The sequence below is a fragment of the Leptodactylus fuscus genome, chromosome 7 (genome assembly GCF_031893055.1).
Source record: "Leptodactylus fuscus isolate aLepFus1 chromosome 7, aLepFus1.hap2, whole genome shotgun sequence".
Lineage (NCBI taxonomy): Eukaryota > Metazoa > Chordata > Amphibia > Anura > Leptodactylidae > Leptodactylus > Leptodactylus fuscus.
This window is the reverse complement of record NC_134271.1, coordinates 10,002,148-10,026,348: the sequence shown is the minus strand read 5'-3', so window position 1 is coordinate 10,026,348 and position 24,201 is coordinate 10,002,148. Positions and strand designations below refer to the sequence as shown.

The 24,201-nt window shown below is 49.3% G+C and overlaps 1 protein-coding gene across 1 annotated transcript; it reads right to left on the bottom strand.

Moving 5' to 3' along the window:
• Positions 1-597: 597 nt before the first annotated feature.
• Positions 598-14,567, bottom strand: RRAS2 (RAS related 2). Its single transcript, XM_075280945.1, has 6 exons — positions 14,375-14,567; positions 2,990-3,077; positions 2,795-2,897; positions 2,462-2,570; positions 1,666-1,784; positions 598-1,457 (listed from the first exon to the last, which is right to left on the bottom strand). Exons 1-6 carry the CDS (start codon positions 14,474-14,476, stop codon positions 1,370-1,372), a joined length of 609 nt encoding a protein of 202 aa, XP_075137046.1. The 5' UTR covers positions 14,477-14,567; the 3' UTR covers positions 598-1,369.
• Between the last annotated feature and the right edge of the window lie 9,634 nt (positions 14,568-24,201).

Below are 24,201 nucleotides of genomic sequence, written 5' to 3'. Positions count from 1 at the left end.
CCGCTGACAGATGGCCATAGATGTAAACAGGCAGCTTGTGGTTCCCCGATTTGGTAATTATCTATAAACAAACACTGCGGCTGCTACAAATTGGCCCCCGGGGCCCCAGTGCAGGTGACAGGAGAAGAGTGCGACCGTCTCTGTAGACCTCGGCCCTATAAATATAGAACATCTGGAGAAATGTAACTAAGTGACAGGACGTCAAGAGAGGCGAGAAAGCCAAGTCTGGGGGTGGCTGGGAAATCTTAACCTGGGGAAGCTGGGTACCAACCTCTACGACAGTCTGCAAAAGTGAGATCATCCAGCTTTCCCGGGCCTTTATATCCACTTCGTTATCTCCAGGCCTGCAAGAAATGAAAAAAAAAAAAAACCTACAACAGCGCCCCTCCTTTCCCAGAGGACGTGTCTGGTATTACAGGTCCTCTCTGCTGCAGTACCAGATATCACCTGTGAATAAGTGTGGCGCTGTTTTTACGGGGTGGCACCCTTTAGGAGACTGACATAGCCCTTTAAGTCTCATGTCGTCACATTTGAGGCATATAACTGGACGGCGAAATCGTTGAGGGGGTGGAGCCGCAAAACACTCCAAAATTTACACCAATAATCTTTATTATGTTCAGAATTTGGCAACGGTTAAGACGCTCACCGCCTGCGTATGACGCCATAGTCACGCTCATTCCTCCAGGGTCAGAGTTCATCTCAGGCACTTAGTTACTTGACAACCAGCTTTTTCCGCTCTCTGCGCCGGGCGGGCGAATGACATCTCGGTACGTCAGAGTCCTCAGTACTTGGCTTAGAGACGAACTGCTACATTACCGCTAGAAAAGGCGAAAACAATAAAAACGACGGTGAAAAGTCGCCAAGGAACCGATCAACGCGACACTGATCACCCGATCAGGGAACCGCCCCCTGCGCGAATCTCCGCATTAACACCATTGGAGATTGACAGGCTCATAACTTAGAACAACCGCCATCTTAAAAGTAAAGGACACTTAAAACCGGATACTTGGCGAATCGAAATCTGATCCTCAAACGCGTCAGAAATCAATTCAAAACGTGAACGTGAAAAAAGTGAGAACAGATTAAACAAAAAAACTCCCCACGGACACGCCTCACACGCTGCGCCCTCGCCACCGGACCGCCGCTGCTACCACTTGAAGACAACGAAGTACAATTTATTACGAGTTTATAGTTGGCTGTGATATGGCGGCGAACTTCCGGGGAGACCTGCTCTCTCCTGTGTGGGGGCGGGGCTTCGAGGGACTGTCCGGCGTCCGGGGGTCTCATGGACTAAGGCCATCCTGGTGTCGTGTACTGAGATAGACAAAACGCTGCTCCGACAAGACGCCAAGTATCAGCGTGGACGCTTCTAGAAGATGACGCAGTGACAGCCCTTCTTGTCCTTCTCCTTCCGCGTCGGCTCTGGAGATGGCGGACATTCCAGCTCCTGAAATTTCCTGCGGACAGAAGAAAAATGGAGTCCGTGAATGATGGGAGTTGTCGTGCGTTTCAATTCCTCGTCCAATGGAACAACGTTTCAGTCCTGACCTAATACATCTCACAGCTGAGGCTTTGTTACAATCGCATATCGTACGGCTAAATGGTAAGGACTCCAGACTGCGGCCTGGTTCACATCTGCGTTCGGAGAGAACGTTGCGCTCTCACCTGACTACTCGCACCAGCTCATGAAAAGCTTGATCCACGTTCATCCGGATTTTCGCAGACGCCTCCATATACGTCACTTTTAGCTGGCGCGCCAATTGGTGCCCTTCTTCCTGGGTTACCTGAGTAGACCAAGAACAATATGACAGTGTCGGACGTGACTTGTGACCCCGGACTGACCGGTGGACTGGTGTATGGACCGCAGAAGAGGCGGGAACAGTCTGTCCTGCTGGGCCCAGTCCCGGACATATCACAGTGCGGATATATATTTAAATGTACGTATAATATGTATATGTGTCCCCCCATTACAGTGACTCCCCCTTGCACCCCCAATGCTCCTGACTTGTCTCCGCAACCCCCTCCTCCTTCAGGGTTAGTAAAGTTTCTATGTGATGTCGCCTGCCACCTGCTGGTGAAGATATGACATTACATGACATGGAGGATAGTCACTTTTCACTAGGACATGGCAGCATACAGACCAAGGAAGCCTCGATAGAAGGAGGAGATGGCGGGACAGCTCAAGGGTCTGCCAATCACTGCAGAGTCTGCACACATCACAATATATACACACACACACGTCATAGTGTATATAGCTGTTAGAGATCAGCCGTTCCAAACAGCACGCTCCCATAGAAATGAATGGACGTAGCCGGCACGCGGGGGGTTAAGCGTCCGGCCGTCGGCAAAGTGTACGTGCCAGCTGCTTCCATTCATTTCTATGGGAGCGTGCTGTTCGGAACGGCTGATCCGAACAGTACTCGCTCATCTCTAACAGCTGTATACTACCAAGGTCACTTACCTGTCTCTGATGCTCGAGATCTGCTTTGTTACCGACCAAGATCATAGGAAACTCATCTCGGTCTTTTACTCGGAGGATTTGTCTCTGGAATTTATAAATTTCTTCAAAGCTGCAAATAAAACGAGAAATCTTTATAATGATCGGAGAACGTCAGAGAGGAACAACCGAGGCGAGAAGAAAACTCAGAGCCTGTCCCAATACGGACATCGCTGATATAATAGTAATATATGGACATGAGATCACACACTGTATACTACAGTACAGTATATCATGTCTAAGGTTGTCACAGCCCCGCCCACATCACAGGGCGGCGATTACATGTATGTAACACACCTTCCTCTGTCGGTCACGGAGAACACCAGTAGGAAGCCTTCTCCAGTCCTCATGTACTGCTCTCTCATGGCTCCGAACTCCTCCTGCCCCGCGGTGTCCAGGACTAGGATACAGACAGCGGTGTTAGTCCAGGACGTATATATTGGTGACATCACAATCAGGTTTATTTAGGTGAGATATAATGTTATTACTCACTGTCGAGTCGCGCGGCGCGTTCGTCGATAACACATTGCTTAGTGTAGGAGTCTTCAATGGTCGGGTCATAGTCCGTGACAAAGTAAGACTGTAGGAGGAAGAGGAGAGGAGAGCGTCACCGCCAGGTACAAAGAAGACCCAAACCAGGTCATTACCACATCTCACCACTAGGCGTCACCAGCAGCAAATCCATCACCTGTCGGGTTTACAGTGTGCACAAGTGTAATACAAAGGAATTCACCGGTGGGGTATATACAACAGGTCATTCCCATCTATCTAGAAACAACGACAAGTCTGGCTTCTACAGCTACCCCATGGATGTGAGGCGTGCCGAATATCCATTCTGTGACCGTCCCAATGCGCTCCGCCGTACATAGATGGGACTGTTCACTTTAAGGCCTCGCACCGCAGAGCACTCTATTGTCCCTGGACATCTCATAATGAATTTCACAATCAATCTGCAATGTCTAGACCGAGGTCTGTCTGCACCCAGTGACCGCCGGCAGACGCCATATATCTACTTCATTAGGACGGATCAGCTTCTCAATAACACGTAAAAACAAAAGAGAAAAAACAACAACCCCAAAATAACCTCCAGCTGCCGAATAACCCCAAGAAAAAGAAGAAGAACAGGAGGATCAGATAATGTGCTGGCGTCATCCAGATATTACGTGGGATGAACAATATAATCCAGGTGACACCTGCAAAGCTAGAAGATATCAGAGGAGAAAGATGGAAAACGCTCGTGTGTGTGTGTGTGTGTGTGTGTGTGTGTGTGTGTGTGTGTGTGTGTGTGTGTGTGTGTGTGTGTGTGTATATATATATATATATATACACACATATACATATCATAGAGCGGGGGCGTGCTAAATAAATAACCTACAGGTATACAGAGTATCATCAACTATATGTACAAGAATATAACTACTATAATACTGCTCCTATGTACAAGAATATAACTACTATAATACTACCTCCTATGTACAAGAATATAACTACTATAATACTGCTCCTATGTACAAGAATATAACTACTATAATACTACCTCCTATGTACAAGAATATAACTACTATAATACTACCTCCTATGTACAAGAATATAACTACTATAATACTGCTCCTATGTACAAGAATATAACTACTATAATACTACCTCCTATGTACAAGAATATAACTACTATAATACTGCTCCTATGTACAAGAATATAACTACTATAATACTACTCCTATGTACAAGAATATAACTACTATAATACTACTCCTATGTACAAGAATATAACTACTATAATACTGCTCCTATGTACAAGAATATAACTACTATAATACTGCCCCTATGTACAAGAATATAACTACTATAATACTACTATGTACAAGAATATAACTACTATAATACTGCTCCTATGTACAAGAATATAACTACTATAATACTGCCCCCTATGTACAAGAATATAACTACTATAATACTGCCTCCTATGTACAAGAATATAACTACTATAATACTGCCCCCTATGTACAATAATATAACTACAATAATACTACTCCTATGTACAAGAATATAACTACTATAATACTATTCCTATGTACAAGAATATAACTACTATAATACTACCTCCTATGTACAAGAATATAACTACTATAATACTGCCCCCTATGTACAAGAATATAACTACTATAATACTAACTCCTATGTACAAGAATATAACTACTATAATACTACTCCTATGTACAAGAATATAACTACTATAATACTACTCCTATGTACAAGAATATAACTACTATAATACTACTCCTATGTACAAGAATATAACTACTATAATACTGCTCCTATGTACAAGAATATAACTACTATAATACTGCCCCTATGTACAAGAATATAACTACTATAATACTACTATGTACAAGAATATAACTACTATAATACTGCTCCTATGTACAAGAATATAACTACTATAATACTGCCCCCTATGTACAAGAATATAACTACTATAATACTGCCTCCTATGTACAAGAATATAACTACTATAATACTGCCCCCTATGTACAATAATATAACTACAATAATACTACTCCTATGTACAAGAATATAACTACTATAATACTATTCCTATGTACAAGAATATAACTACTATAATACTACCTCCTATGTACAAGAATATAACTACTATAATACTGCCCCCTATGTACAAGAATATAACTACTATAATACTACTCCTATGTACAAGAATATAACTACTATAATACTAACTCCTATGTACAAGAATATAACTACTATAATACTACTCCTATGTACAAGAATATAACTACTATAATACTGCCCCCTATGTACAAGAATATAACTACTATAATACTACCTCCTATGTACAAGAATATAACTACTATAATACTACTCCTATGTACAAGAATATAACTACTATAATACTGCTCCTATGTACAAGAATATAACTACTATAATACTACTACTATGTACAAGAATATAACTACTATAATACTGTCTATCTCTCTCTCTCTCTATATATATATATATATATATATATATATATATATATATATATATATATATATATTTATGACATGGGATCACTTCTATTACTGGCTGATGACGCTTCGCTGGTGATATATCCCCCACCCCCCGGTTACGTTAATGGTTGGCTCCTGTATACAGCTGTATATAGTGACAGGTTTTGTGTATATTTGGACATTTACAGATTATTTTGGGAAAGAGATTAAGATTCCAGCGTCTTATTAGAGTTCCTCGGTGATTAAACACTTGGGGGGTTTCTCCAGACTACGAGGACCCTGGACACGTCGCAGTCCTGTAGAGATGTGGACAGCTGCAGACCCTCCATAGACACTTTATGGCATCCCAGGTATGTGGAAGCGAGACGGTGAAACGTGAGAGCGGCGTCCATCGTACAGCAGTGTGTGATGTGCGGGATATGACATGTGGGAGGAGCCACAGTCACCAGATTATTAATAAGAGAATAATTATGACTGCAGCTTTGGAGGTGACTGGAGTATAAGATGTAGCGGTGTATGAAGCAGTGCTCACAGTGTGATATGCGGGTTGGTCCGCTCTGCAGGGGGGTTTCCAGCCCGATTTCCCCCTCTCGCAGCATTTTTAGCTCCCCCTGATTTACATACTAGTAGCTATTTCTGTGACCTGATGTCTGAGGGCTGGCGGGGCGGGGGCGCTCTGTCTGGGGAGGGGGCGTGACGGTTATGGAATATATTCAGGAGACAGACTTCCTCCCCCCCAAATAATCCTAAAGCTGACCAGCAAAAAATGGGTCCATAAAACACAATGAAGAAGCGGGAAAGCTGGGTGATACAATGTATTATCTGCTATACAGACTCACCCAGCTTTCCCAGACTCAGATGCAGCGGTAGAGGGCGGAGTTTAGAAATACTACCCAAGTTTTTCAGGACTGTAGGAAAGCTGGGTCTTCATCCTTCAGCGGGGACTGTGGCTCAACAGACTTGAAGTCCGGCCTGGACAAGATGGCGGTTGCGTCCCCACCATGATGGGGGGGGGGGGGGTCATCGCACGATGACAAGAGACCCCCCGCAACAAAAGAAGGAGTGAAATTCTGACAGGCAGGATCCGGGTGCGGCCGCCGACACCGCACACAAATACAGAACATCCTGTTGTCTTATAAAGCGTAAGAAAGAAACCACAAACATCAACAAGACCGAGTATATACAAGAGGGCGGTATACGGGGGGAGGGGTGTTATAGAGTGGGGGATGATATGCAGGAAAGGTACATACCTGGGGGGATATAACGAAGGGGGATATACCGCAACGGTAACGTACAGGGCTGCGATATAGGCTCATTGACAAAAACAATAAAAAATACCGCCCTCAGATACAATGTCAGATTACTGCAGTGATGTCTCAGGCAGATAGGTCAATGATTACAGGTGTGGTTCGATTAGACACAAGAGGGCGTAAGCGCTTCCCTTGTCCTATAGAAAGGTTCTCAAGGGCTACTTTTGGGTAGTGTACCTCTTGCCGCTATGGTGCACGTTTTGTCCAGGTGACAGATTTTGCATCATTGGCGTGAGAGTAGGTTGGTCCACAGGATAGGGGCGTGTGATTACTGGGGGTCCGAACACCGGGACCCCTCTGTAATCTCCGGCAGCAACATAGAAGTCAATAGAGCACCGCCATGGAGCTTACAAGGAGGACTTGGAGGACCTTTAGGGTATCCAGCGGTCATAGATAGGGGGTAAGTGTCCTTAACAGCACAACCCCTTTAAGAGAGCAGCACATATCGCTTATCCCGCACCGTATATCAAGGGCATTCCAACCAAGGGGACTACTACCCTCATCCTCTACACCGCCACGGCCGGCCGCCATCTTGGCTACACCGCCCCCTGGAGCACAGATCAGAGAGAAGTCAATTACCAGCCCATCCGCTGTATGTGCAGTCACTGACAGCAAGCAGAGCTATCCCTATGATGTGGACTGAAATACTGCAGAGCGCCCCCCCCATGTGATAGAAGGGCAGCAGGCAGGCTCACAGGGGGTTAAACCCTCCGATGACATCACAGCAATGCAGACACCCGGGGGCCCGAGCCAAGATTCCTGCAGGATCAGAATACTATGCGGGATGACTTCACCGCCTGAAGTGCGGCCAGGAGAGGAGCCCGGGGTGAGTCAGGACTCGCTGCCTCGGTGACATCAGGCTGCGGTGACAAGTCCGTATACTATGACAATGCCTCCTCGCACCTCATCATCCCACCGAGCTACATCGCCTTATACTCCGCTCACACCCAGAGCTGCGCTCAAACTTCACAAACTACAAAAATGGTAAACGCAGCTCTTGCTGTAACTGGAACGTAACACAAGGGGAAGCATAGACATGGCGGTCCCATCATCTGGGACTGGAGGATCAGATCTGATGGTTTTTCTGATAGATCCACCATGTTCATTGGCCCGGCAGAGGTTGTGCCCAGGTTACTGACTGGCGCAGTTGTCCTCCGCCGCGGCACACAGTAGTCGGCGCCATCTTACCTTCCTGCTTTTACTAGAAGGCTGCTGCGCTGGAGATGGCGGCGATTACCGTAAGAGGGGAAAGGTGTTTTCCGTGTTTACTACGGCAGAGTCACACCCGACAGTTTCCTTGTGAGTAACCTGGCAAAGTGACAACTGTGACCACAATAGACAGATCGAAAGAGAGAGCGAGACAGCAAAGAAGAAAGAGAGAGACAGCAGAGAAGAAAGAAAGAGACAGGAGAGAAAGAAAGAGCGAGACAGCAAGAGAGAGAGAAAGAGAGCAAGAGACAGCAAGTAAGAGAAGAAGAAAGAGAGCGAGAGACAAAGAAGAAAGAGAGCGAGAGAGACAAAGAAGAAAGAGAGCGAGAGAGACAAAGAAGAAAGAGAGCGAGAGAGACAAAGAAGAAAGAGAGCGAGAGAGACAAAGAAGAAAGAGAGCGAGAGAGACAGCAAGTAAGAAAGAAAGAGACAGGAGAGAAAGAAAGAGCGAGAGAGCGAGACAGCAAGAGAGAGAGAAAGAGAGCAAGAGACAGCAAGTAAGAGAGAAAGAGCGAGAGAGCAAGTAAGAGAAGAAGAAAGAGAGCGAGAGAGACAAAGAAGAAAGAGCGAGAGAGACAGCAAGTAAGAAAGAAAGAAGTTCAAGTCACACATTCAAACCTCCTGCCGCCTCCAACTCAAGAACATCCATCGATTCCGCTCCCTCACCGCTCACTGTTGTCACGTCCGAGGTCCCTCACGGATCACTTCCATGGTTTCTCATGACTCGCAGTCCTCATTTCCATGATCGCACTTGGCTCGCCATCATTGAGACAGTCACTCATCACTCACTATTGTCATTTCTATGGTCCATCTTTGCTTCCCGTTGTCATTGCTGTAGTCGCCCAGTCGTACACGGTCATGTCATGGTCGCTCATCTCATTAAGAGAAAAACGTGGCCACAGCAATGAATACAGTAAGTGATGAGCGACCATGACAGTGAGTGATGAGAAGTGGCTGCGTCACTCACTATAGTCACTGTCGTGGTCCCTCATTGCTCGCTGTAGTCATTGTCGTGGTCCCTCATTGCTCGCTGTAGTCATTGTCGTGGTTCCTCATTGCTCGCTGTAGTCATTGTCATGGTTCCTCATTGCTCGCTGTAGTCATTGTCGTGGTCCCTCATTGCTCGCTGTAGTCATTGTCGTGGTCCCTCATTGCTCGCTGTAGTCATTGTCGTGGTCCCTCATTGCTCGCTGTAGTCATTGTCGTGGTTCCTCATTGCTCGCTGTAGTCATTGTCGTGGTTCCTCATTGCTCGCTGTAGTCATTGCTCGCTGTAGTCATTGTCGTGGTCCCTCATTGCTCGCTGTAGTCATTGTCGTGGTCCCTCATTGCTCGCTGTAGTCATTGTCGTGGTCCCTCATTGCTCGCTGTAGTCATTGTCGTGGTCCCTCATTGCTCGCTGTAGTCATTGTCGTGGTCCCTCATTGCTCGCTGTAGTCATTGTCGTGGTCCCTCATTGCTCGCTGTAGTCACTGTCGTGGACCCTCATTGCTCGCTGTAGTCATTGTCGTGGTTCCTCATTGCTCGCTGTAGTCATTGCTCGCTGTAGTCATTGTCGTGGTCCCTCATTGCTCGCTGTAGTCATTGTCGTGGTCCCTCATTGCTCGCTGTAGTCACTGTCGTGGACCCTCATTGCTCGCTGTAGTCATTGTCGTGGTCCCTCATTGCTCGCTGTAGTCATTGTCGTGGTCCCTCATTGCTCGCTGTAGTCACTGTCGTGGACCCTCATTGCTCGCTGTAGTCATTGTCGTGGTCCCTCATTGCTCGCTGTAGTCATTGTCGTGGTTCCTCATTGCTCGCTGTAGTCACTGTCGTGGTCCCTCATTGCTCGCTGTAGTCATTGTCGTGGTCCCTCATTGCTCGCTGTAGTCATTGTCGTGGTCCCTCATTGCTCGCTTTAGTCATTGTCGTGGTCCCTCATTGCTCGCTGTAGTCATTGTCGTGGTTCCTCATTACTCGCTGTAGTCATTGTCGTGGTTCCTCATTGCTCGCTGTAGTCATTGTCGTGGTCCCTCATTGCTCGCTGTAGTCATTGTCGTGGTTCCTCATTGCTCGCTGTAGTCATTGTCGTGGTCCCACATTGCTCGCTGTAGTCATTGTCGTGGTTCCTCATTGCTCGCTGTAGTCACTGTCGTGGTCCCTCATTGCTCGCTGTAGTCATTGTCGTGGTCCCTCATTGCTCGCTGTAGTCATTGTCGTGGTCCCTCATTGCTCGCTGTAGTCATTGTCGTGGTTCCTCATTGCTCGCTGTAGTCATTGTCGTGGTCCCTCATTGCTCGCTGTAGTCATTGTCGTGGTCCCTCATTGCTCGCTGTAGTCATTGTCATGGTTCCTCATTGCTCGCTGTAGTCATTGTCGTGGACCCTCATTGCTCGCTGTAGTCATTGTCGTGGTCGATCATTGCTCGCTGTAGTCAGTGTCGTGGTCCCTCATTGCTCGCTGTAGTCATTGTCGTGGTTCCTCATTGCTCGCTGTAGTCATTGTCGTGGTCCCTCATTGTTCGCTGTAGTCATTGTCGTGGACCCTCATTGCTCGCTGTACTCATTGTCGTGGTCCCTCATTGCTCGCTGTAGTCATTGTCCCTCATTGCTCGCTGTAGTCAGTGTCGTGGTCTCTCACTGCTCGCTGTAGTCATTGTCGTGGTCCCTCACTGCTCGCTGTAGTCATTGTCGTGGTCCCTCACTGCTCGCTGTAGTCATTGTCGTGGTCCCTCATTGCTCGCTGTAGTCATTGTCGTGGTCCCTCATTGCTCGCTGTAGTCATTGTCGTGGTCCCTCATTGCTCGCTGTAGTCATTGTCGTGGTCCCTCATTGCTCGCTGTAGTCATTGTCGTGGTCCCTCACTGCTCGCTGTAGTCATTGTCGTGGTCCCTCACTGCTCGCTGTAGTCATTGTCGTGGTCCCTCATTGCTCGCTGTAGTCATTGTCGTGGTCCCTCATTGCTCGCTGTAGTCATTGTCGTGGTCCCTCATTGCTCGCTGTAGTCATTGTCGTGGTCCCTCATTGCTCGCTGTAGTCATTGTCGTGGTCCCTCACTGCTCGCTGTAGTCATTGTCCCTCATTGCTCGCTGTAGTCAGTGTCGTGGTCTCTCACTGCTCGCTGTAGTCATTGTCGTGGTCCCTCACTGCTCGCTGTAGTCATTGTCGTGGTCCCTCATTGCTCGCTGTAGTCATTGTCGTGGTCCCTCATTGCTCGCTGTAGTCATTGTCGTGGTCCCTCATTGCTCGCTGCAGTCATTGTCGTGGTCCCTCATTGCTCGCTGTAGTCATTGTCGTGGTCCCTCATTGCTCGCTGTAGTCATTGTCGTGGTCCCTCATTGCTCGCTGTAGTCATTGTCGTGGTCCCTCATTGCTCGCTGTAGTCATTGTCCCTCATTGCTCGCTGTAGTCAGTGTCGTGGTCTCTCACTGCTCGCTGTAGTCATTGTCGTGGTCCCTCACTGCTCGCTGTAGTCATTGTCGTGGTCCCTCACTGCTCGCTGTAGTCATTGTCGTGGTCCCTCACTGCTCGCTGTAGTCATTGTCGTGGTCCCTCATTGCTCGCTGTAGTCATTGTCGTGGTCCCTCATTGCTCGCTGTAGTCATTGTCGTGGTCCCTCATTGCTCGCTGTAGTCATTGTCATGGTCCCTCATCACTCACTGTCATCGTTTCCGCGGTCGGCTAGTGTTGTGACTTCCTTGCTCGCATATTACTCGCCGCCACTGCCGTGGTCACTCATCGTCTTCATTATCATGGTCCCTCATCGCACGTCATCATTGTCGCGGTCAGCTCACCTCACTATGTTGTCTTTGTCGATGGGCACATGGCAGGCAGCACTCCTCTATCTGATTGTCTGCTCATCCTGAGCTTCCTGGTTCATCTATATGAGAAGTACATGACAGACTCAAGATAAAGTGATGGCCAGATAGAGGAGAGCTGCTGTCCTGCACTTCCCACACTCATGGACTAGGGAGCTCTGGATGAACAGACGATCAGATAGAGGAGTGCGGTGCGTTTTGTACTTCTCGTATCCTTAAGACGCCATTGTTTCCTCGACCTTCAGCGATAACGTCCAGGGACCGCGGCAGGATCAGTAAATAGCGCTGTGTACAGATCAGTGGGATCACACACATGTGGGGTTTCCTGAGTATAAATAAACGTCGTTCTGGCCGAGCGCCCGACCCTGAACGCCTGCGGCGCGCTCCAGCCGTTTGGTTAATATTTTCTCGTCTCCTCAGATCAATGTTCTAGAAGGAGTGGTGGCGAGAGACGGCGCCGCACCAGCAAGGTCACCGCTGATCAGCCAGAGAATATACTTACCTGGCTCCTGGGAAAGCTGGGTGACAACCAATATGGCTGATACGAGTGGCATCATCAGGTCTTATACTCCAGTCACACACAAATCTGCAATCACAGAACAACAATGATATAAGCCAGGTCATGGCGCCAACAGGAATCCAGCAGAATTAGGAATGCAGCTCTGGAGGTGACTGGAGGTGAACACCTGCATCACGTATACGTACAGGCGACGCGGGTGACAAACGTATACAGCTAAAAATGACAGGACAAGATGGCGGCGAGGGGGAAGGGAGGGGAGGGAGGACCGGTCAGCGAATGACAGCTGGCAGCAAGAGGTCTGAACAACAACAGCTGCGTCCAACCCGACCGCAAAACATGGCGCCGTACGCTGCGGGAGCGCACTCTGCCCTGTAACCCTTCCATCACCACAGCAATGCTGGATTACAGGACTTTCTAATGTCATGTGTATTTGTCTCTGCTGGATGTCAATGTATGCGGGACCGGTGCTGACCGACCTGCAACATGATCAAGGGTGACGGGCGCTGACCAGCCCCACAGGGCCAAATGTGACAGGCGCTGATCAGCACCAGAGGGCCAAGCGTGACAGGCGCTGATCAGCACCACAGAGCCAAGCGTGATAGGCATTGATCAGCCCCACAGGGAAAAGCATGACAGGCGCTGACCAGCCTCACAGGGCCAAGCGTGACGGGCGCGGACCAGCCCCACAGGGCAAAGCGTGACAGGCGCTGACCAGCCCCACAAGGTCAAACGTGACAGGCACTGACCAGCCCCACAGGGAAAAGCATGACGGCGCTGACCGACCCCCAACAAGATCAAGCGTGACGGGCGCTGATCAGCCCCACAGGGCCAAATGCTGACCATCCTGCCTGACAAAGAGCACCTGGTGCAAGCCAACACCTGGGACAATGCGCAACAAGTGCACCCCTAGACTAAGCGCACGGCGGCACCCCTGAACTAATCGCACGGCGGCACCCCTGGACTGAGCGCACGGCGGCACCCCTGGACTGAGCGCACGGCGGCACCCCTGGACTGAGCGCACCAGGTGCTGAGGAGTAACCTTTACGCCGGTCCGTGCACTTGCTCTCAGAATCCTCCGGACGCAGCACATACAAGTAGTGTAAAGTGCACACAGGACCCGGCTGCAGCTCAGACACAATCTGGAGAATCCGCCTTTGACCTTCTAGAACTTTCTAACAGACTTTGAGCTTCAATTCTTCAACGTTTTCAAGATCTCTGGTTACTGTCAGTGACTGGAACACTCTTATTTATACTCCGTCCTGACCACACAGCTGAGGGTTTGTCACTTTGTATCCGGCCTGGATCTAAGAAACAGTGAGGACGATAATGGCGGTCACCCAGCTTTCCCAGAAGCAGATAAAACTAAGATGAGAACAAGTAAAGGACTTATGGGGACACTTTTTGATTTCAGGAACTACAACCCCCAGCAGGAGACATCGGAATAAGGTCAAAACAAAGCGAAAATGCGTCAGGATACGAAAATGGCAGTGACCCCTTCGAGACTGGCCAGGAGTCTCCCGAGACGTGTCACATGATCCCCTGCTGTATAGCATACATACGTCCCCGCTCATGCAATGTATTGGCCACGCCCCCTAACGGTCACGTAAAGAAAATATCGTACAGATAAATTATCGGAAATTTGGCGATTGGCAGTTACAGAAAACGTGAGTGCTTACTATGACAAATCAGACAACAGGGCGCCACCAGAACTTGGGGGCGGTGACCTGCGGCTGCCAGCTGTCGCCCCTCTCTGCATGCTGGGAGTTGTAGTACCACAACAGCTGGAAGGCTACAGATCACTATGACAAGAGTCCTGCCCCCCATATACTGACTGCACCCCAATAATCCCCCCTCCCCCAATATAACACAGCAGGACAACTACTCCCATCAGACACACATCACCAATGGCGGGCACTAGGACCCGGAGCACCTGCACCCCCAATCACAGGCAGTGGGGCCCCCGGTCTGTCCCTCAGGACAAGCTCCACCTCCCGGGGGCCCCACATTCCAGCACAGTGGCCCTACAGGTACCCACCTGGATGAACTGGATGGTGAGCGCAGACTTGCCCACCCCGCCGCCTCCCACCACCACCAGCCGGTACTTGTCCTGCACCGAGCCGTCCTTCCAGCCGGCCATGCCCGGGGCGGGGGTCCCTGCGCCGCGATACAAATGGCCGTCAGTGTGAGGGGCCGCCAGACAGCACTGCCGCTCCGGGGGGCGGGTCTATGCTAATCAAATAGCTGCATATTCAGAGACTGGGCGGGAGCTATGGGGCGGCTTATCTGCATATTCCAGGAGTTGGGCGGAGCCTCAGGCCCGTGCTAACAGCTGGCAGAATATTCAGCAGTTGTGGGCGGAGCTGCGGAGCTTTCTGGCGGCCGCGTCACACGCTGAGTGGGCGGGCCCCGGCAATGATAATGAGTTGGATATTCATGAGGAGGGGGCGGGATCTGCGCTGTTGTTGAGTTCCCCGGCAGCGCCCCGTTCTCTGGGCCCCAACACCTCAACTCCGAGCGGTCACGTGATCGGCTCTTACCTCACTGCCCGGCAACCGCAGCCTGAGCTTACCGCAAAGCATGGCGGGTAACCAGCGGCGACCTACAGGTGACCTCAGAGCGACGGCGCCGCTGTCAGGTGACAGGACAACAGGTGACTGCTCAGGTGACAGACAGGACAACAGGTGACTGCCCAGGTGACAGGACGACAGGTGACTGCCCAGGTGACAGACAGGACGACAGGTGACTGCCCAGGTGACAGGACGACAGGTGACTGCTCAGGTGACAGACAGGACGACAGGTGACTGCCCAGGTGACAGGACAACAGGTGACTGCCCAGGTGACAGACAGGACGACAGGTGACTGCTCAGGTGACAGACAGGACGACAGGTGACTGCTCAGGTGACAGACAGGACGACAGGTGACTGCTCAGGTGACAGGACAACAGGTGACTGCCCAGAGAACAGGTGACTGCCCAGGTGACAGGACAACAGGTGACTGCTCAGGTGACAGGACAACAGGTGACTGCTCAGGTGACAGACAGGACGACAGGTGACTGCTCAGGTGACAGACAGGACGACAGGTGACAGACCCGAGAACAGGTGACTGCCCAGGTGACAGACAGGACAACAGGTGACTGCCCAGAGAACAGGTGACTGCCCAGGTGACAGACTTAACAACGGGGGACCGCTCAGGTGACAGATCCGACAACAGGTGACTGCCCAGGTGACAGACCCGACAACAGGTGACAGACCCAAGAACAGGTGACTGCCCAGGTGACAGACCTGACAACAGGGGACTGCCCAGGTGACAGACCCGACAACAGGTGACAGACCCGAGAACAGGTGACTGCCCAGGTGACAGACCTGACAACAGGTGACAGACCCAAGAACAGGTGATTGCCCAGGTGACAGACCTGACAACAGGTGACAGACCCAAGAACAGGTGACTGCCCAGGTGACAGACCTGACAACAGGTGACAGACCCAAGAACAGGTGATTGCCCAGGTGACAGACCTGACAACAGGTGACTACTACAACTAAACGACTGACTGACAGGTGACCTCAGGGGTAAGACCTGACAATACATGACCACTACACCAACCTCAGACAGGTGACAGACCCAACAATAGGTGACTACAACCACCCCGACTAACAGGATGACCTCAGAGTGACAACAGAAAGGTCAGACAGGTGGGCAAGCCCGACAGGGGGTAACTATCACCCTGACTAAGAGGGTGATTGACTGACAGGTGACCCCACCCCCAAATCCCCTCTTGACTGACAGGTGATCTCCCCTCCTGACAGACTGGTTCCCCTTCTCTTTAGGATTGACAGGTGAACTCCATCCCCAGTCAAACCCACCTGACAGGTAATCCCCCCCCCCCTCCATAGCTGACATTAGTTACTCAGTAGCTGCCAGTGCTGATGGCGGACACGCGTGACCTGGATCCTTCAGACTCACTTGTTATAAATTCTCCGTCAATCTCACGTGAAAGCGATTCTCCCCAGTGCCCGAAACATAGAGGGAGTGATGGAACCATCTGCACAAGGGGATTTAAGGGAGCGCATGGTGGGGGACTCAGGGTGGGGCACATCCAGCGCCCCCACCAGTATTCAGGTGCCAAAAGTCTCGTGATACAATGTCATGGACCATCCATATCATGTGAATGGCTGAAAGAATCAGCAGGAACTGGAGATTATGTGTCAGGAGACGAGGTCAGAGACGTGGGGGGGGGGCAGGTTGTGGACTGGAGATTACGTGTGGGGTAATATCGGGAGACGATGTCAGAGACGTAGCGGGGGGGCAGGTTGTGGACTGGAGATTACGTGTGGGGTAATATCGGGAGACGATGTCAGAGACGTAGCGGGGGGGCAGGTTGTGGACTGGAGATTACGTGTGGGGTAATATCGGGAGACGAGGTCAGAGACGTGGAGGGGGGGCAGGTTGTGGACTGGAGATTACGTGTGGGGTGATATCGGGAGACGATGTCAGAGACGTAGCGGGGGGGCAGGTTGTGGACTGGAGATTACGTGTGGGGTGATATCGGGAGACGAGGTCAGAGACGTGGGGGGGGTAGGTTGTGGACTGGAGATTATGTGTGGGGTGATATCGGGAGATGAGGTCAGAGACGTGGGGGGGGGTAGGTTGTGGACTGGAGATTACGTGTGGGGTGATATCGGGAGACGAGGTCAGAGACATATGGGGGGCAGGTTGTGGACTGGAGATTACATGTGGGGTGATATCGGGAGACGAGGTCAGAGACGTATGGGGGGGGCAGGTTGTGGACTGGAGATTACTGGGGTGATATCGGGAGACGAGGTCAGAGATGTATAGGGGGGCAGGTTGTGGACTGGAGATTACGTGTGGGGTGATATCGGGAGACGAGGTCAGAGACATATGGGGGGCAGGTTGTGGACTGGAGATTACATGTGGGGTGATATCGGGAGACGAGGTCAGAGACATATGGGGGTGGCAGGTTGTGGACTGGAGATTACTGGGGTGATATCGGGAGACGAGGTCAGAGATGTATAGGGGGGCAGGTTGTGGACTGGAGATTACGTGTGGGGTGATATCGGGAGACGAGGTCAGAGACATATGGGGGGCAGGTTGTGGACTGGAGATTACATGTGGGGTGATATCGGGAGACGAGGTCAGAGACGTATAGGGGGGGCAGGTTGTGGACTGGAGATTACATGTGGGGTGATATCGGGAGACGAGGTCAGAGACATAGGGGGGGCAGGTTGTGGACTGGAGATTACATGTGGGGTGATATCGGGAGACGAGGTCAGAGACGTGGGTGGGGCAGGTTGTGGACTGGAGATTACATGTGGGGTGATATTGGGAGACGAGGTCAGAGACGTGGGGGGGGGGGCAGGTTGTGGACTGGAGATTACATGTGGGGTGATATCGGGAGACGAGGTCAGAGACGTAGGGGGGGCAGGTTGTGGACTGGAGATTACGTGTGGGGTGATATCGGGAGATGAGGTCAGAGACGTGGGGGGGGGGCAGGTTGTGGACTGGAGATTACTGGGGTGATATCGGGAGATGAGGTCAGAGACGTGGGGGGGGGCAGGTTGTGGACTGGAGATTACGTGTGGGGTGATATCGGGAGATGAGGTCAGAGACGTGGGGGGGGGGGCAGGTTGTGGACTGGAGATTACGTGTGGGGTGATATCGGGAGATGAGGTCAGAGACGTGGGGGGGGCAGGTTGTGGACTGGAGATTACTGGGGTGATATCGGGAGACGAGGTCAGAGTTGTGTCCGGCCTTGTGTGTCTGCGTTCTCTCTTGTCACTCTACTTGATGGACAAGCGAAGGGATTGGCAAAGAACAAAGGCCGATGAGAAACAAAGAAAAAGGTGAATAAACCGGGCGGCAGAGCTAAGGATTTGGGGAAACAAGAAGCGTCAGCCGAGTGGCCACAGAGAAGGTTGTTGTGGTCGTCTCTTCGCACAGTTCGGCGGTGCCTGTGACTCCATCTTCCAGTTATTCTGTGACTCATCTCACAGTATGGAGACCATTGTCGGGAATCTGCATTATCCAGACCCCACTGACTGTGGCCCAGCGACTCTGCAGTTCACATCTGTACGACAGATGCCGCAGTACAAGAACCCGCCACCCGCCCAGCCAGATCCCCAAGTGAAGATCATTATGACGAAAGTTGTCCCGAAATTGTAAACCTTGTGTTATTACTATTGTAATGTATAACTAGTATATACTGGAACTCCACCCTGGATGACGAAAGTAAAACTCAGGTTTTTACACATTATAAAACCTGGAGGGGGCAAGAAGGGTGGAGGAGGAACCAAAAGAGGTCTGAAGTTCTCAGCGGGGGTGTGGAAGAGCCAGGCGTGTTGTAACAATTTCTCTGACTTGGCTCTTATGCAGATCAGGCAGGTTGGCGACTGTTTGCTGGAGGAATATTTATCTGTAGGCCATGTCAGACACATCGGACCTCATCCACTTACAGATTAGTTGCCAGGGCCAGACTTGCTGTATCGACAACCCGTGGCCAGAGTGTAGAGATTTTCCTGCCATCTAGTGGTGGCATTTCAAACTGTGTTCACCGTTGTGTGTAGCTACAAGCAGAACTTCCGCAGCAGTACCGGGTGAGAGATGGGTGTTCATGATGTCTCCTCATACGTGTGTCCTCACAATGTTCTACTCCGTTGGGTCACCCTAGAGGACTCCGACCCCCCTCACAGGCTCATATTCGGTTCCACTCCACCCCCTGTTTATAAAAGCAAGGAGCCCTTTAACCATTTCTTAAGTGTTGTCTGCGGAATCTGAAGCACCGGGACTTTGCGAGAACAGGAAAATGTCATCTCTGTTTTTCTGGTATTTTTGACATTTTAGGCCAAATCATTTTTGTCCTGTTTCCATAGAAACATTCTATTTTTGTAGCTTCCTCTGTGCAGCGTTAGACCAGCAGTGGATGCATCATGGCTTCAGCTGTTAGGTCACTTGCTAATTCTATGGCGGGCCTCGGTCACTGGCATAGCGCCCACAGGGTGTTCGGCGTGCCACTGTCTGCAACCTGTAAAATAGAGTTGTCCAACCTGTCGTATGTGTCAGGTTATGGGGCTCAATTGTTGCCTCTAAGCCAAGGTTTGGTCACAGAGATCTTCCTTTGTCTATCGGAGCTGAAGTTTCTCCTCTATTTCTTCTGCTTTCTTTGGAAGTATCTGTGGGAATTTTTACAAATTCATCCAGAAGGGCATTAGTAAAGTCAGACCCCGGAGAACGCCCGGCTCAACATCTCCATTCTAGTTCAATGCTTGGGTGTTGGATGGGGTTGCGGTCAGGACTCTTTGCAGACAGTCATGTTCTTCCACACCAAACTCCACCAACCATGTGTTATGGACCTTCATTTGTGACCTGGGAGATTTCCCTTCACTAGAACTAGGGGACCCCTGAAAAACAACCCCATAGCATTACTTCTCCTCCGTCCAACGTTACAGCGGACACAATGTAGTCAGGTCAGCAACGTTCTACTGGCATTCACCGGACTGGCTACATATGGAAAGGATTCTTTGCAGTAAAAGCTGTAGCGCTATGGTATTTCCCCATGGTGGGACTATTAAGGGAATAACTTATAAGTGGAAATAATGGTGACCGCTGTGACACAACTATAGTGCAAGACGTCCTGTAATAAACGGGATCAACACTTGCGATGACTAGAAGGAAAGCACAAGGATGAAAAGATCCAGAAGCCACATGTATCTAGAAGATTAACCAGTGAGAGCGCCATGTGTCATCATGAGACTTGTACATCGATTATCCGGCCCCCAGTCACTGAGGACGCTGAGGGTGATGGATGAGACAGGCACTGTTCTCTATACTCAATGCCCTTATTATCCCCATACTACTACTCCCTGCGGCCAGCTCCGAATACCATGTGACTAAGAAAAACTGTTTGGAAATCTCAACAATAGGACGAAAGTCATCTCTGAGCTGCCACTCTACATCGGAACAATACAGGCATTGAGAAGGAGGACGCAACGTGCCAGCCAAAATCTCACAATGTGACTGATACCAACACCATGGAGCTCCGTGCAAGCGCTTAGCTGAGGGTTCAGGATACAGAACCGGACGACTGTACCATGATATGTCACCAGACATGTAATACTGCCAATGACAAGTGAGGTCCTCTCAGTAGGGGGCAGTATTATAGTACTTAAACCTCCCAACGCCAAGATGGAAAAGTCTTGGAATTCAAGAAATCTCGGTGGATAGACATGTTAACGATCATGAGAAAAATGGAAGCCAAATAATAAAAACTTCTTGATTTATTCAGTATCGAGTATGAGCACCATGTGCTGAAATCGCAGCACCTACGCAACTGTTATTGAGGTTATTGATGGTCGCCTGAGGAACGTTATGACACGCCTAATGCACTTAGACTCACAAATCATCAAGATTGGCCGCCGGCAGCAATTGCCAACCGATGACATCACAGATTTGCTCGATGGGAAGCAAGTCAGGAGATGCTGTAGGCCATGGTACCATGTTTAGACCACATCGGCTGCTCACAGTATCACAAGCAACACGTGGCCTGTTGTTGTCCTGTTAAAAAATGGTTTCCGAGAAACTTTGTAGGAATGGACAGTCAAATCAGTGTATCTGAAATTAAGACTAGAGGGGTCCGGCTACCGTAGATTACGCCACCCACACCATAATGCTGGAAGTAGGATCGGTGTGATATTTCCTCGTCAAGGCCTCTTCATGACAATGCTCACGTGATCTTCAGACCAATCCCAAGTGATCATTGGGTATGAGACAAAAGTGAGACTCGTCACTGAAGAAGACAGACCTCCATCGTCGTCTTACTGTGCACCATGATGGCTTTGGAGAGAGGTGATGTGAGCTCAATGGAGCATGTGTAGCTGGACGTCTAGCTCGTAGCCCGATGTCATGTAAATACCTCCTGATGGTTTACGTCCACACTGATACCGTGCTAGGCTTGGGAGGTGATGTCCAATTTCAATTACGATACAAAATGGATCACTATGCGCCATGCTTCCAATAAGACGATCCTTCTTCAAAATGGTTCACCCCCAAGTACCTCTTCTGTCATTCCAGTTCATTGTTCTCCCAACCACCAGGACGCTCAACGTTGAGATAGGTTATAGGCGTACAATATAAAGACATGTCGAGACGTCTTGTTACTTGGACTGTGTTGCAAGAGGGAAAACCACAAATACATTTTTTTTCCTGTTCTTCCAAAAAATAAGGATAGCCTAAAATTATCAGCCCGTCCCTCTCTCGTTCCACCTGTGGCGGTATTGCTGCGGCTCGTTCTCCAGTGTAACTGTTCTAGGAAATTTCACAAGAAAGGTTCCAGTCTCTTTTTTATGTCTAATGTTCCTGCCATGGGCGTCGCTCTCAGTTTCCTGTACTTTGTAAACGATATTACACAAGCTTTGTGTTTTCTTGTGCTGGATACAACATGACAGAAGACTGATGGTGCAATAGAAGAACTGGCAAAAATCCAGGAGAGGTTACTGTCTACACACAGCACACACTGTACTACACCTACACGGCGTGCTATATACAGGATCTGTCCTCTCCTGTGTGGTATAGTATATAGAGGACCTGTCCTGTGCGGTGTAGTATATAGAGGGTCTGTCAGCTCTGCTGCAGTAAAGATGGCTGACACGGGAGGAGTGGAGCATTGCTGTGAACAGATCCCCCAGGACATTGCTGGCTGTGGACACTTTGGGATGATGGACCTCTTCCTCATGTGCAGGGTTTGGGTAATGAATCCCTTGGCTCCAGGCCACAGACCTCTCCACCCATGTAATCCTAACAATGTACAATGTGGTTACAATACGAGAGGCTTGGTTCTCTCTTACATAAACATTGGACATGTCATACGGCCGCTCATGTCTCCTTCACTTGTGGTGACTTGGGGGGGCGGGGGCGGGGGACTGCTCATTACATCCCCCATATTTATAAATGAACTTGTCTTGAACTTTTCCCTGATATCCAGATCAATGGACAGAAAACTCTCCAGTGGATTGAGTGGGATCAGAGCTCTGAGGCTGAATCTTCTCTGGGCAGGTTAAACCCATCAATCTACCCGTGACCAGAACAAGCGATACAGATGGGAGTTTTGTCCCTGACTCATCTAAGGGGCTTTCACCTCAAGCTACACAGTCCAAACCCTTATCCTATACTGTACCTTTACCTCTGTACTCTGTATTATACTCCAGAGCTGCGCTCACTATTCTGCTGGTGCAGTCACTGTGTACATACATTACGTTACTTATCCTGTATTACACTCCAGAGCTGCGCTCACTATTCTGCTGGTGCAGTCACTGTGTACATACATTACGTTACTTATCCTGTATTACACTCCAGAGCTGCACTCACTATTCTGTTGGTGCAGTCACTGTGTACATACATTACGTTACTTATCCTGTATTACACTCCAGAGCTGCGCTCACTATTCTGCTGGTACAGTCACTGTGTACATACATTACATTACTTATCCTGTATTATATACTCCAGAGCTGCGCTCACTATTCTGCTGGTACAGTCACTGTGTACATACATTACATTACTTATCCTGTATTATACTCCAGAGCTGCGCTCACTATTCTGCTGGTGCAGTCACTGTGTACATACATTACGTTACTTATCCTGTATTATACTCCAGAGCTGCGCTCACTATTCTGCTGGTGCAGTCACTGTGTACATACATTACGTTACCTATCCTGTATTACACTCCAGAGCTGCGCTCACTATTCTGCTGGTGCAGTCACTGTGTACATACATTACGTTACTTATCCTGTATTACACTCCAGAGCTGCGCTCACTATTCTGTTGGTGCAGTCACTGTGTACATACATTACGTTACTTATCCTGTATTACACTCCAGAGCTGCGCTCACTATTCTGCTGGTGCAGTCACTGTGTACATACATTACGTTACTTATCCTGTATTACACTCCAGAGCTGCGCTCACTATTCTGCTGGTACAGTCACTGTGTACATACATTACTTATCCTGTATTATATACTCCAGAGCTGCGCTCACTATTCTGCTGGTGCAGTCACTGTGTACATACATTACGTTACTTATCCTGTATTACACTCCAGAGCTGCGCTCACTATTCTGCTGGTACAGTCACTGTGTACATACATTACTTATCCTGTATTATATACTCCAGAGCTGCGCTCACTATTCTGCTGGTACAGTCACTGTGTACATACATTACGTTACTTATCCTGTATTATACTCCAGAGCTGCGCTCACTATTCTGCTGGTACAGTCACTGTGTACATACATTACGTTACTTATCCTGTATTACACTCCAGAGCTGCACTCACTATTCTGCTGGTGCAGTCACTGTGTACATACATTACGTTACTTATCCTGTATTATACTCCAGAGCTGCGCTCACTATTCTGCTGGTACAGTCACTGTGTACATACATTACTTATCCTGTATTATATACTCCAGAGCTGCGCTCACTATTCTGCTGGTGCAGTCACTGTGTACATACATTACATTACTTATCCTGTATTATACTCCAGAGCTGCGCTCACTATTCTGCTGGTGCAGTCACTGTGTACATACATTACTTATCCTGTATTATACTCCAGAGCTGCACTCACTATTCTGCTGGTACAGTCACTGTGTACATACATTACATTACTTATCCTGTATTATACTCTAGAGCTGCGCTCACTATTCTGCTGGTACAGTCACTGTGTACATAAATTACATTACTTATCCTGTATTATACTCCAGAGCTGCGCTCACTATTCTGCTGGTGCAGTCACTGTGTACATACATTACTTATCCTGTATTATACTCCAGAGCTGCGCTCACTATTCTGCTGATGGAATCACCAGGT

Bases quoted from the DNA above. Each gene is read 5' to 3' on its own strand.
- RRAS2 (XM_075280945.1), bottom strand. From the start codon at position 14,476: ATGGCCGGCTGGAAGGACGGCTCGGTGCAGGACAAGTACCGGCTGGTG. The intron at 3,078-14,374 runs GTGGGTACCTGT...TTCCTCCTACAG, and splicing joins TCACCATCCAGTTCATCCAG to TCTTACTTTGTCACGGACTA. The intron at 1,458-1,665 runs GTGAGAGCGCAA...TTCTGTCCGCAG, and splicing joins GAGCTGGTGCGAGTAGTCAG to GAAATTTCAGGAGCTGGAAT.